The following is a 12435-nucleotide window of genomic DNA, read 5'->3' on the forward strand; positions in this document are numbered from 1 at the left end:
GAGCTGGACACTGCCTGTCCCCAGGGGCATCAGCAGTGAGCAGAGCAGGTGAAGAAGGGTAGGATGGGACGAGTAGGTGCTCTCCAGGAGATGAGGACGGGCCCTAATGTCAGCAGAGCACCTTTGCAAAACCCCTTTCCCTTCCCTGCTGGATGGAGGTCAGAATTAAATCCCAATCTTTTCCACTGTTGTGGTTTTACAGTGTTTATATGGGAAGGGAGCACATTAGCAGTGAGGTAGATCATTATGTGCTTATATTATCAGCAGTAAAGCAAAGTTGCTTTGAATTCCTAATTCTACCATTGTCTGACACATTTCTTTGTGAGTTTCCTATTCATCTGTACTTTTTTTCCCTGGGTCTCTACTAATAGAAATTGCTTTGTTGTTAAACTCAATTTCACTCTTGACTGGATTGAAATATGCTTATTTCCCTTCTAAAATAATAATAATAAAAATCTAAAATTATTTCCACTTATTGTATGTGAAAAGCAAACATTTTTCTTCATCTGGCCTCTCAGGTTTGAATGTCTGAGGGTTTCAGAGGTTTATTTTTTAACAGTCTAATTGCATGATCTCAACCCGTAGCTGGGAGGGTTTCCATTTGTTGTTTCATGAATTTGGATAAGTCAGGACAATATATGATTTCCTGGGTGATCTTTGAAGTCCTTTGGCAGAGGTGGGGCTGCAAAATGAGCCTACAGAGCCCTGGCTGCCAGCTGGTCTGTGCCACCTCTCAGTTATAACGAGGTGGGCTCTATACCCTCCCTGGCTCCTTCCCTGGGGACAGCCAAGGTGAGAGGAATGGGAGCTGCCATGGGGCATCCCAGCACTGCATTCCCTCAGCCAAGGCAGCGCTGGTGGAGAGCTGGAGCTTTGCTAGCCAAGGACCAAGAGAAGGAGCAGGATGGGTTTGTGGAGCGTGAGATGAAGATGTGTGGCTCCCATCGTCTGCTTGTGTGTCAGTAGGAGAAGGGCTTTGCCTGGGGTACACCAGAGTCTGGGGGGAGCTGAGACAACTTCTCTCCCCTCTGATGGGATGTAAGGGATGGGGTGGGGGACACACAGACCCTCAGCTCCCCTTGGGCTGTGGCTGCTGGGCTCAGGGACACCCTGCACATGGGGCTGAGGCAGCAAACTCCTTACAGACCCCACCAGGAAGGGCTGTGAGTGCCATGCAATGGAGGCGACTCTCCTGCAGTAATTAAAAGCCTGGAGAGTTCTTGCTCTTCTGACCCCTGACATGATTTTCTTTAATTACAGCTGAAGCTTGACATGTCTTCTCCCTCCTAATTTGGCTAATGGTGGTGCAAGCCTTCCTCCAGCATCCCACTGCTGACTGTGGTGACTCCCAGCTCTGGTGCTTCCCAGACACGTTGCAGGGGGTATAAATGTCCTGCCAGGCTCACTTTGGGATGCTGATATGAGTCCTGTGTCCCGTGTGCATGTGGGAGCCTGTCAGGGGGGTTATAACCTCTCCCTTCTTCCCAGCCCTGTGGTGCAGCACTTTTCATCTTGAGCTCAAACACGTCTCCACACCGTTCACGGTGATGCCACCAGGTCAGTGAGCTTGTTCAGCTGAGGGACACGGGGGATATAAATCCATCCAGTGGGGTGGATAGGGGAGCACTGGGACACTCCCGGTCTGGGGAAGCAGTTGCAGGAACTCAGAATAACGTGGTAACGAGCCTGGGAGGCTCCTCCAGCCACATTTTCTTGCCCTTTCGATGCTAATTCAATGGCTGAGCAACGGAGTGTCCTCCTGGGACTGCGCCAGGCTGGGAGTTGCTGCTCAGCTGAGTGTGACAGCGAGGCAGAGAGGGAGGTAAACCTGAACTGGCAGCTCTGAGAAGTCTGCCCGGCAAAGGGACAGATCCAGCCCTCGGGGCTGACTCCTTCCCTGATTTTTTTCCCACTGCCCTTCCCTGTGGGGGCTCGCTGGGGGGTTTGCCTCAAATAACCTCACCCAGAGGGAGAAAGGATGCTCTCTTCCCTTCAGGAGGAATGGCTCAGCATCTCCCACCCTGCCCTTTACCCCGGGCTTGGTCCCTTCTTTGTTCCCTGTTCCCTGCCTGGACTGAGCTGGGCAGAGCTGCCCACGGAGGGAGCTGTTATCCCCGAGGGGGTCAGGAGTTCCCCCCCTTAATGCACTGCAGCAATACAAATGCATCTCCATTCTCTGCTGCACAGATCTTCCTCTCTCTTTAATTTTTAATTGCTGCTCTTGTTTCCTCTGAGCATCTCCCTTTGCAGCAGGGCAGCCAGGAGCCCTTTCTGACTGATAAAGCTGGTTCGGGCTCTCCTTTCACCTTTTGTGTTTTCTTCTTGGTGAAGCCAGGGTGGTCAGTGGGTTTAATTAACACGGTAAGAAAAATGCATTAGTTTCTTTAACCAAGAAGAGAAAGGGAAATTCAGCTTCCTCGCTGCTCTCACATCGTCCCATTGGGAGCTGAGGAGTGATCCTCACCTCGATTATTTTCCTTTGCTCTAAGTGAATTAGCAGCTAATGGAAGCTAAGGATTCACAGTGCTGACAGGCTTGCAAGGGTAACAGCTTCCCAAATTCCCCATGGAAGGCTGTGCTGACATGGCCCTGTGCTGATGGGAGCTGTAGAGTCCCATGTTTGACACCTGACCTGGCTGTGCACCTCCAGCAGGTACCTGAGCACAGGAACCGTGTGTCCTGTGCTGTGCTGCCAGCACCATGGGCTGCAGCATCCGTGGTGATCCGAGGGCTGGAACACTCCTCCTGCTCCCCAAGTGCCACGGACAATCCGGTGAGCTCAGAGAATCCAGCCTGGCTTCTGAGGGCTGCAACCAGCCTCTAACCCTGTACCCGGGGGATGCTGCTGGCTCTGACCTTCAGGCAGTGCAGAAGTGCTGTACATCACCACTGCCCCCCCAGCTGCTGTCCCAGGGAAGGAGGGGGTAGAGATCAGTTCTGCTTGGGGTTACCTTGCACCCTGCTGACACCTCAGCCATGCAGACAGCCCTGGGGACTAGGGAACAGCCCCAGGGACCAGAAAACAGCCCCAGGAACCAGAGGAGTGCCCTGGGGATCCTCACAGTGGGTAAAACACTCCTCAGTGTAGTGCCAAGTGCCCTCTCATCACTGCCTTTTAGCATCTTCTGGAGGCTGCAGTCTCAGGGACTCTAAGCCCGGAGTCTTCACTACCTGCTGGTTCAGTGCTCTGGCAGCAGCAAGGCCATTGGTCTGCTTGCTGCTGGAGATGTCCCATCAGCCACAGTCCCTCCTGGTTTTTCTTGGTCCCTTTGTGCAGTCTTGGAGAGCTCCTGATTATCCCGTGCATGGGGGTGCAAAGGTGGCTTCAGGACACTGCCACCCCCTCCCTGCCCTTTGCTCAGTGCGCTCTCCAAACACCAACCTATGAGCGAATTTAGGGCTGGTTTTGCTGCCCCTGGGAACAGGCAGAAAGCAGGCATGGAGCAGGGCTGCCTGTACCAGCCCTCCAGTGCCTGTGGGAGCCCCCAGCACAGCCAAAAGTGGTTGGTGATGCTCAGCAGTGAGGGAGGTCAGTACCAGGCTTGGAGCTTTTCTGCCTGGTTGCTACAGAGATGGGCAGAGGAGTGAATGCAGTAATTGAGGGTGAGCCAGTGATGGAGAGAAGTTGCTCTATATCAATAAAGAGCTCCTTGTCCCCAGCAACGTCGCTCGAGGGGCACAGAGAAGTTGTGGTGACTAAGTGATCTTATGCCCAGAGCATTTGGGCATTGCAGCTCCTGCAATCAAATTATATCTCTTACCTCAAGGGCAAGATTGTGTGCGAGGAGAACTTAAGGAAGTGGCTTGTCGTAGCACATTACAGTTGGTGGTTTGCTGTGATTCTCCCCCTCTGGGATCATTATTTATCCACGAAGATCAAGTATCTTGAGGCTTGAGAGGAGGCTCCAAGAAGACACTTGGGCAGATCCATCCCCCAGGCTTTGGAAAGCACTGAAGAAGGGTCCCAGGCTGGAGTGGGGAGTGTCTGGAGGGTCCTGGGATGACTTTAGAGCCCTGGCACATGGGCATCAGTCACCAAAAGCCAACATAAATCCTGTCAGTGTGGTTTGTCTGGAAGTGCCCACAGTTGAGCAGTGATGAGAGTCTGTCTGTGCCCTTTGCAGGACTATGGTATTTTAAGCTTTATTTCTGATGGGTTACAGCCCACCCTGCATTCATAACCTCTTTTCTCCAGCTGTGGTGATCTAAACCTTTGATGTCGCCTTAGGGAGCTTTGGGACTCACGGTAACACGGCTACTCAAGATCAGTGGAAAATTTCCCCAGGTCTTCTGCTGGGCCAGTGGTGCAGGTCAGTCCTGGCTGCCAGTGGGTGCTCCGGGGTCAGAGCTGGAACTCTGGCCTGCCCCAGTTACAGGCAGTGCTGTGGAGTGGCTGCCTGGAGCCCGTACTGGAGATGCTCCAGGTCCACCTCTGGCTGGGCAGGGGCTCTAACTGCTGGAACACTGGTTTCTTTTGTACCAGCTGGCTGCTGAGCTGGTTCTCTCCATTCCCTGCTGCTGCTGAATTTGGAATAACAAACGTGTGTGTGTGTGTGTGTGTGTGTGTGTGTGTGTGTGTGTGTATGTGTGTGTGTGTTGTGTTTGTGTGTGTAGTATAACTTCAGCATATTGATTTTTGGGGCCATTGCTTCTCAGCTGCTGAAGAAGATAATTCACTGCTTTATTACCATCCTTGGATTTTAGATTTATCCCTCTAAACAGACAGTGAGCTGGTAGTTAATTAAGCTTTTGTTTCGAGCAGCAGCACAGGGAAAGGACTGTCTGCTGCAGCGCTTCTCCTCAGGGACGAGGGCCCTGGGGGTGCAGGAAATGCCACATTCCCATCCATGGGTGATGGATCCTGCATGGATGATTCTGGCAGGAGCTGGGAGCAGCAGAGGTAACTCTGTCTGGCTCCCTGGCCAGCATTGCAAGTGCCATTGCTCCCTGCTGGCCCCAGCACCCTGCCAGGATGTGCCCGGAGATTGCCAAGAGCATGTTTCTGTATTTTACCTTTTTTTTTGTTATGTTATGTTATTTTATTTAATATTGTTTCCTGGCTGATGCTGCAGGAGGCACCTGGAGGAAGCCCAGGTAGCTGACACACTTTCTGCTGCCCAAGAAACAGCCCTCAAGGGGCCATTTCGAGCCCAGGATCAGCCCTGGAGGGAGGAATGGGGAGACACAATTTCCTCCATGGTCCCTTCTCCCCCTCAATATCACTCACCCCTAAATCTTAAAAAATCTGTGTGCAGTACTTGCCCCAGCCCAGCCTTTTCCTGCAATTGGCCTCGGGGAAGAGCTGCTGCTTGGCACGATCCAGAACCTGTGGGATGCACAGAAGGACCTTGGCATTATCCTTAAGGAGGTGAGTGGGGGGATCTCACCCCACAGAATTCATCCCACGCTGGAACTCTGGTAGCCCCCTGCTCTGCATTCCCTGGGATGGGATGATATTTTTTCCTCCCAGCCTCTTGGGAAGGTGCAGCTGGCTCCTGGCACACTAGAGGAAGAGATTTGGCTGCTCCATTGACCACTCCATGCAGTGTGTTTATGTGCATTTGGAAGGTTTCCAGCCCCATTGAGCTGAGCTGATCTCAGAATGAAGGGCTCTGCCTCCTGCTGCCAGCTGGAGCTGGGCTCTTGAGGGCAGCAAGTAAGGAAACACCAGGTTTTAGGTGATTTACAGCTCAGATGGGGACTAACAGTGTCCTGTCAGAGCAGCAGGAGCTGGAAAGCAGGGGAGCAGTCATGAGCAAGGAGATCAGAGGTGGCAGGATCCCCACAGCCCTTCATCAGCCTGCTGCTCCTCTCCTTGCCCAATGACCAGGTGAAGAAAACCAGATGGTTTTAGCAGAGAAGGCCAGATGCTCCCAACTGCACCTAAAATAGCAAGGACTGAGCACACCAGCTGGATCTGTCCATGCAGTGGTTGCATCCATTAGGTCCACACAGGATGGGCTTCAGAGAAGGGTGTCCTTGCCAAGATTTTGGGCTGCCCATATTGAAGCTCAGGGAGAGCTGACCTGAGGGTTTGGATTTGGCTGGCTGCTGTTCCTGAGCCACATTTCCTGCTAATCCTCAGCCTGTCTGCCTCAGCCCACTATTATCCTGCTCACACCCAGTGTGGCAATGACTCCTTCCCTGTGGGGGAACACAAAAATCCTTCTGTATTTATGAAGCCCTAAAGAATACGGTTTTGCTTCTCACTTCTGCTTGAAAAAAAATTGCTGTTTCATGGGGAGAAAGTGCTGTTTCGTGGTACATTTCCAGCTGTGGCTGATGATGTTGAAGCACATGCTCCCCAGAGCCCTGATGACTGAAGCCCCCCTTGGTTTCCATCAGGGAGAAGGAAGCAGTGTGAGTGCCTGGGATCCCTATGGAAATCAGAGCATGACGGCAGCACTTCCTCTTCATCAGCCTCATGGGAAAACACTGGGATTGTGCACAAGCAAAGGAACCCACGGTTAGTTTACATGGAGGGGATTGTTGGAGACAGGAGGGTGTTGAAATTGCTCAGCACTTGGGGGGTAGATTGCTGAGCCATTCCAGGCAGGTGGGGCTGGAGGAATATTTCTTGCCCTGGGAAGAAGGGATGGAGAAGTGCTGGGAAAGACCATGGGAGGAGAGTGTCTGCAATAGGGAAGGCAAAGGGGCAGCTTTCCCTCAGTGTCAGCCTGTGCTTTGTGGTGGTGGGCAGAGAGGGACAGCCGGCCATGGGGTCAGCATGGCATGAGAGGGCCCTGTTGGCACCACAGCCCCCCCAGACCACAGCCTTCCCCTGGTCCTGTCCTGCAGTGTGGCCAGATGAACACACCAGGAACTGTGTCCTCCTCCCAGCTTTCTGCAATCCTGTGCTCCCTCCGGGGTGCTGCATCCCCTCCCTCACCCCTGGTGAGGGGGATGTCTCTATAAGCTCTGGACACATTCGGCTCCTTTAAGTCCCAAGCTTTGGGAGGCTTTTTGTGCCTGTCACCTTTCACGGGAGAGCTGGGAACACCTCTGCTGAGCTCAGCAGCTGCTCCTCCCGCCTCAGCTCTCACGGCCCTTTTGTCTTTCCCAAGGACACCACCCTGGTCCTTTTGGCAGCAACCAGGAGTGTCTGGAGACTTTGGGAAGCCACATCATGGACTGTGATTGTTGCCCCCCGGAAAGAAAAAGAGGGTGATGGGGCTGCAAAGCCGCAGGCTGATGCTGTCAGAGCGAGTCCAGAACCCCCATTCCTAAGAAAAGAGGTTTGCCCCGCTCCTAAAGCCTCCAAAAGCAAACAGGACCCGCGGGAGTGGCATTTCTGGGTTGACTCCCCTACCCCATTTTGCCAAAAAGGGCCAAATCCCCACCTCCCGAGGTCCCCACGCCGGGGGTCACCCGCACCGGGATGCGGCCGCGCTCTCCGCCGAAAACCGGCCATCCTCCCCCCAGAACGCCATCCCCTCTCCTCGGGGGGCTGCCGCACCCCCTCCCCGGGCACCCCCCGGCCCGGGCACCCCCTCCGCGGGGCCGGGTTGCCGCTAGATGGCACGCGGCGCCCGGCGGAGGCTCCGCGGGGCGGTGCGGGGCGGTGCGGGGCGGAGCGGAGCCGCTGCGCGGGGCTGCGCGGAGCGGAGCGGCCCGGCCATGGGCTCGGCCGGCCCCGGGCAGGGGCAGGGGTAGGGCGGGCGGGGAGGTGCCCCCCACCCGCACCCCGCCATGCGCCCCCGCGGAGCCCCGCGCTCCGCCCGCTGAGCCCCTCGGAGCGTGTCGGGGGGGTGCGGGGGCCGCCCTCCGCTCCCCGCAACTTTGAACGATGATCACAGTCAACGCGGATGGGAAGATAATGGTCAGAAGATGCCTCGTCACCTTGAGACCCTTTAGGTAAAGTTGGCGTGTTTCCTTCTCTCCCTTGCTCCCGCCTCGCCCGGCTCCTGCGGGTGGCGGATCTTGGGGGGCTGCGGCTGGACGGGGGGTGTTTGTGTGGGTTGGGCACAGAGGAGGATGTCAGGGATCCAGGCGGGTTTGCCCGCGGGTCAGCCTGCGGGTCCCGCAGCTCTCGCAGGCTGGCGGCCCCCGGTTCCCCCCTCCCGCCGGTGTCTTTGGGGTTATCACCGGGCTGTTCGCCGCTGGCTTCTTTGATACCGTTCTCAGAGATGTTGGCGCTCGGGGGGTTTCGGTTCCTCTGGTTTAAACCTGCTCCTGCCGATGAAGATTTTGAAACCCACCCTGAACGGGCAGCGGGGTTGGGGTCGATATCCAAACCTGAAACCCTCCGGCTCCAGCACACCCGTACCGACCCACTGCTTTTCTCCCCTTGGTGTAACTCCTCGTGTTTGCCGTCATGCATTCGCTTCCCCTCTCCAGTCCTTGCTCTCCAGCTTTCTTGCTTCACTGTAGGTGCTCTTGGGTTACTCCCAGGCTGGAGACACATGGGAGACGCTGGTAGCTGCTGGGTTTTTCTATGGGGAGAGGCACCAAAAACCCACAGAGGGGCTGGTACCGTGGGACGAAGCTCAAGGTGGGGTCAGCCCAGCCCAGCGGTTGCCGGCGCTCCCCGCTGTGTTTGAAGGTCTGGGATCACTGGAGGGATCTGGTCGCTGCCTTTTTCCTTAGCCCAGGTACCGCCCGGAGCTTCAGAGAGGACAGGCTGTGCCTCTCTTTTGCACTCTGGAGGTGCTGACTGCCTGTGCCCGGGAGCTGCCTGGCTCTGCAGTGCTTGCCTGGAGGGATTCCTGCTGCTGGGTCCCGCAGCAGTGCCCTGGGACTGGGGAGCTTGGCCAAGGGGATGTCAGAAAGTGGTGGCAGAGGCGTGAGGGTCCCCACGGCTCAGGTTTGCTCTGAGTGTGGAATGGGGAACGATTGTGAGAGAGATGGGAAGGACACACATGCCTGGGGCTCTTCACTTGGCTGTTTGCTTTCTTAACTGGGTTTGAAGTCCATAATGAAGAAGAGACTGGCCTAAGCATCCCTGTCCCCTGGACATCACCCCTGGAGCAGGGGAACTCATCTTCAGCAGAGACCTGGAATCAGGATGGGGGAGCACAGGGAGCGTGTCGCAAGGTGATCAGAAGGTCCCATTGGAGATGAGGATGTGTGTGAATGAGAGTTCTGTGGTGGCTGGAAGGTCCCTGGTATCTGTAGCAGTGTGGAGGACCTGCACTATCCTGTCTGTGTGCCCTGGGTCAGCTTCTACTCTCAAACCATTACAGACCAGTATCGGTTCCATGGGAACCAGCAGGGTTGCCTTTGTTAAAAATCAGGCTTTCTCTGTGTAAGAGGAGAAATTCTCAGGACCATCTCTTTGCTGTCCCACAATGTCCAGGACCTCTGCACCTCCTCCATGCTGCTGTCATGCTGAGTGTGACACCACCCCCCCCCCCATCCCCCATGCCACAGTCCTGTGTCACCTTGCTCCCAGCCCAGCGTGGGCAAGTGTTGGCACTGCCCCACTCCAGCAGTAACCTGGCACAAATCAGCACCCCTTGCCCTAAAATCAGCACCCACATTCTCAGCCGATGTGGATCACCTACAGGAGTGGGAGTAGATTGTGACAATCGGGATGTAAATCGGTTCCTTGTTGCTGGCTGGGCAAAGCCTCACTGCTCCAGGGAATCCCGGGGTGTGATCCCCTGCCTGGTGTAGACTCCTGGCAGCCCTGCTGTCGTCAAACAGCGAACAGGAAACCTGATTCTTTGCACCAAAACATTTCATTAACCATCCTCCAGACATGCTTAGCAAAGCAGTGCAAAGCCCTGAGCTGCAAGAGCTCCTGCAGCAAAGGGGAAGGGAAGAGAGAGCACATCTCTCCGTGCGTGTTTCGTGGTGCCGGATTTAGTCACGAATTCACTGTGGAGCCCTGGTCCAGCTCGACCAGCTCTTGGTTTTGTAGAACTTGGGGAGTCCAGGCAAGTTTGCCAGCTGGAAACCAAAGCTGGTGATATAACATTGATCAGTGAGAGAGTTCACTCTGGTCCCCTTTGTGGAAGACGATGCCCACGGCTGAGCATCAGTTCAGCAGTGCTGTGATGGTGTTGAGCTCTGAGCAAAAAAAGGTTTGCAGGAGAAGGATCATCTTTTATTAACTTGACTGCTGCTGCTTGTAGGAATGGTGGCTCAGCCTCTGGGCTTAAGAGACTTGGGTGTTGAAAACTTGTTTAATAAAAGATGTTACCTGTTCTCCGTAGCCCTTGTTTTCCCCTGTGCATCTGTGTAATATTCTTCCTGTGGGTCCCAGCAGGGTGATGCAGCACTGTGGACACAGTCCCAGTGTCACCTGCTGGGTGCTGCTGGCTTTCCTCCTTCCACTGCCTCCCAACTCAGCGCTCAGACCCTCCTGGTCACGTCCAGCTTTCAGTTCCATGGGCCAGAATCTGCCACGACTGGGCATCACTTCCAATTTTCACTAAAGGCTCAGGGAATTTGGCTTCCTTCTCTTTTGGCACCAAGCCAGAGCCCAGAACTGTGAACATTTCAGTTTGGGGAGGATGTGGAGAGGGACTTGGCACCAGAACTGTGCCTGGGAGATGAATTAAACGTGATGTGGGATGACAGGCAAAGCCAGCATGCAGGATAGATGTTACTGTTCATTGGAGCTCCACAGTCTTCAGGGAGTCAGACTTGATTTTGGGGCAGAGGACCCAGTGCCTTTGGACAATTTGGAATATCTGGGGACTGGTATGTTTTACCTGCTTCATGGTTTTTTTCTGCATATAGAGACTGCTCAGATAAGGCTCGGCCAAGCATTTTTAATCATCTGGAGAAGATCAACAGAAGTAAAAGAGATGGAGTCCTCAGGCTGAGAGCCCACCTCTGCACCCTCCATGCTCCCTGGAGTACTGCTGCTGGGCTCAATCCACTTCTCTCCCAAACACAGCAATTCCAGTTAGGCTCTTATTCCCTTTTTTCTTTCCTACGGAGAAAGCATCTTGCATCTCCCCTACTCTCTGTGTAATCCAGTCAAAATGAAAAAGGTTTTGTTTCCTAGTGAGATAACAGAGCACCTTTATACCTTTTCCCTCCCTTCCCCTTTTTGTTTTCTCCCTCTTATGCTTCCCTTCCCCTCTTTCTTTCTGCTTGGTGTTTAACCATCACTCCTTGCCAGAGTATAATTACGAAGATTAAAAACCGTAAACAAGGTCTTGCATAATGATGAAGATATTGTCAGTAGGAGGGGTGAGAGCAAAGAACAAGATCAGATCAGAGCACTTAGTCAGGTGATGCTGTGTTAAAATGTCCCTTGGGGGAGGGGGCAGCTGGCAGCAGGAGGGGGCCTTGGGTGGGTTTTGTACCATGATATGCTCCCAGGGAGGACCCTCGGTCACAGGGCATTGCTGAGCTTTGACCTCCTTCAGCTTGTTTCTTCTCCACTGTGCTGTTGTCCTGTCCTGCCAGGGAAGTGCCATGGCAGACAGTGGCCCCCTTCTGCTTCTCTAAGGACAAATTCAGCCCTCCAGAGCCAAGCTGAGTGCTGCAAACCCCTCCACTGTGTTCCTGAGAGCCTTTTCCAGACCCAGCACTGTGCTGTGTGGCTGAGAACAGGGTGTGATAATGGGAATGCACTAATGTCCCCAGATCACCCCCTCTCCAAGCTATTTATGGGACACCACGTTGCTTTGCAGCATCAGAGATGCTCTGCTGCCTCCACAATCACCTCCGTGCTGGAGCTGGACCACGGCTCTCTGGAAACCCTGCTCTGAAGTCTGCTTTGGGATCAGGGCTGAGGTCCGTGGGCATCTGTGCAGATGCTGCAGCTCGATGGTTTATCAGCATCTGCTGGGGAGGGGATGGCTGTGCTGCACTAGTTACTGCTTGTAGGGCACTCCAGCCATGCCTGTAGCCAGGCCTTCAGGGATGGGAATCAGGATTAGCAGAGACTTAATGTAGCTTGTTTAAACTGCTTTCCACCCTTCCAGGACAGTCTCATTCAGAAATGAAAGGGACCTGAGCTGCTTCACTCCTGGAGTGCCTGCACAGGGGTGTCAGGCAGTTTTAGTGATGCCCTTGAGCATCCCCTCTCCCAGGTGGGTCAGATCTCCCGGCCTGGCTGTCAGGGAGTGTTTGTGCTGGTGCTGAGTGTGCTGCTGTCAGAGCTTGTTAATGCTGATGAGCCCAGGGTGTTGCTTTTTCTCCTGGTTAGGTGAGAAGGGGGTGGGGAGCTGCAGAGTGCTGCTCCCCCAGAGCCGTGGCCAGGTGCCCCTGATCTGCTGGGGATGGGGCAGGGCTGGTCCATGGGAGCAGGGGGATGGACCAGGGTCAGGTGCCTGTCTGTTGTGAGCAAGGCTGATCCTCCTCAGAGCAGGCAGAGGAAGCCCTTTGTTCTTGCACTGCAACTTGCAACTGTGTGCGTTGTCTGTGCGACAGCAGCATCCGAGCTGGTGGGATGGAGGTAGGGAGCTCATGGGGTCCTCTGGGGGTGCCATGTCCTGCCCAGGAGTCTTTCCAGGCAAGGAAAGCTTGGCAATG

General features: G+C 54.6%; 1 protein-coding gene across 2 annotated transcripts in view; it reads left to right on the forward strand.

The window, feature by feature from the left end:
• The first annotated feature begins 7636 nt into the window (after nt 1-7636).
• The window catches only part of MGAT5B (alpha-1,6-mannosylglycoprotein 6-beta-N-acetylglucosaminyltransferase B), a 64949-nt gene continuing 60150 nt past the window's right edge, over nt 7637-12435 (forward strand). For both annotated transcript variants that reach the window (XM_027654560.1, XM_027654561.1), the window contains exon 1: nt 7637-7854. In XM_027654560.1, coding sequence (XP_027510361.1) covers nt 7787-7854 — 68 coding nt within the window. In that variant the 5' untranslated portion in view covers nt 7637-7786. The remainder of the gene's footprint in view (nt 7855-12435) is intronic.

The sequence above is a fragment of the Corapipo altera genome, unplaced genomic scaffold (genome assembly GCF_003945725.1).
Source record: "Corapipo altera isolate COAL_440 unplaced genomic scaffold, ASM394572v1 343, whole genome shotgun sequence".
NCBI classification, from domain to species: domain Eukaryota; kingdom Metazoa; phylum Chordata; class Aves; order Passeriformes; family Pipridae; genus Corapipo; species Corapipo altera.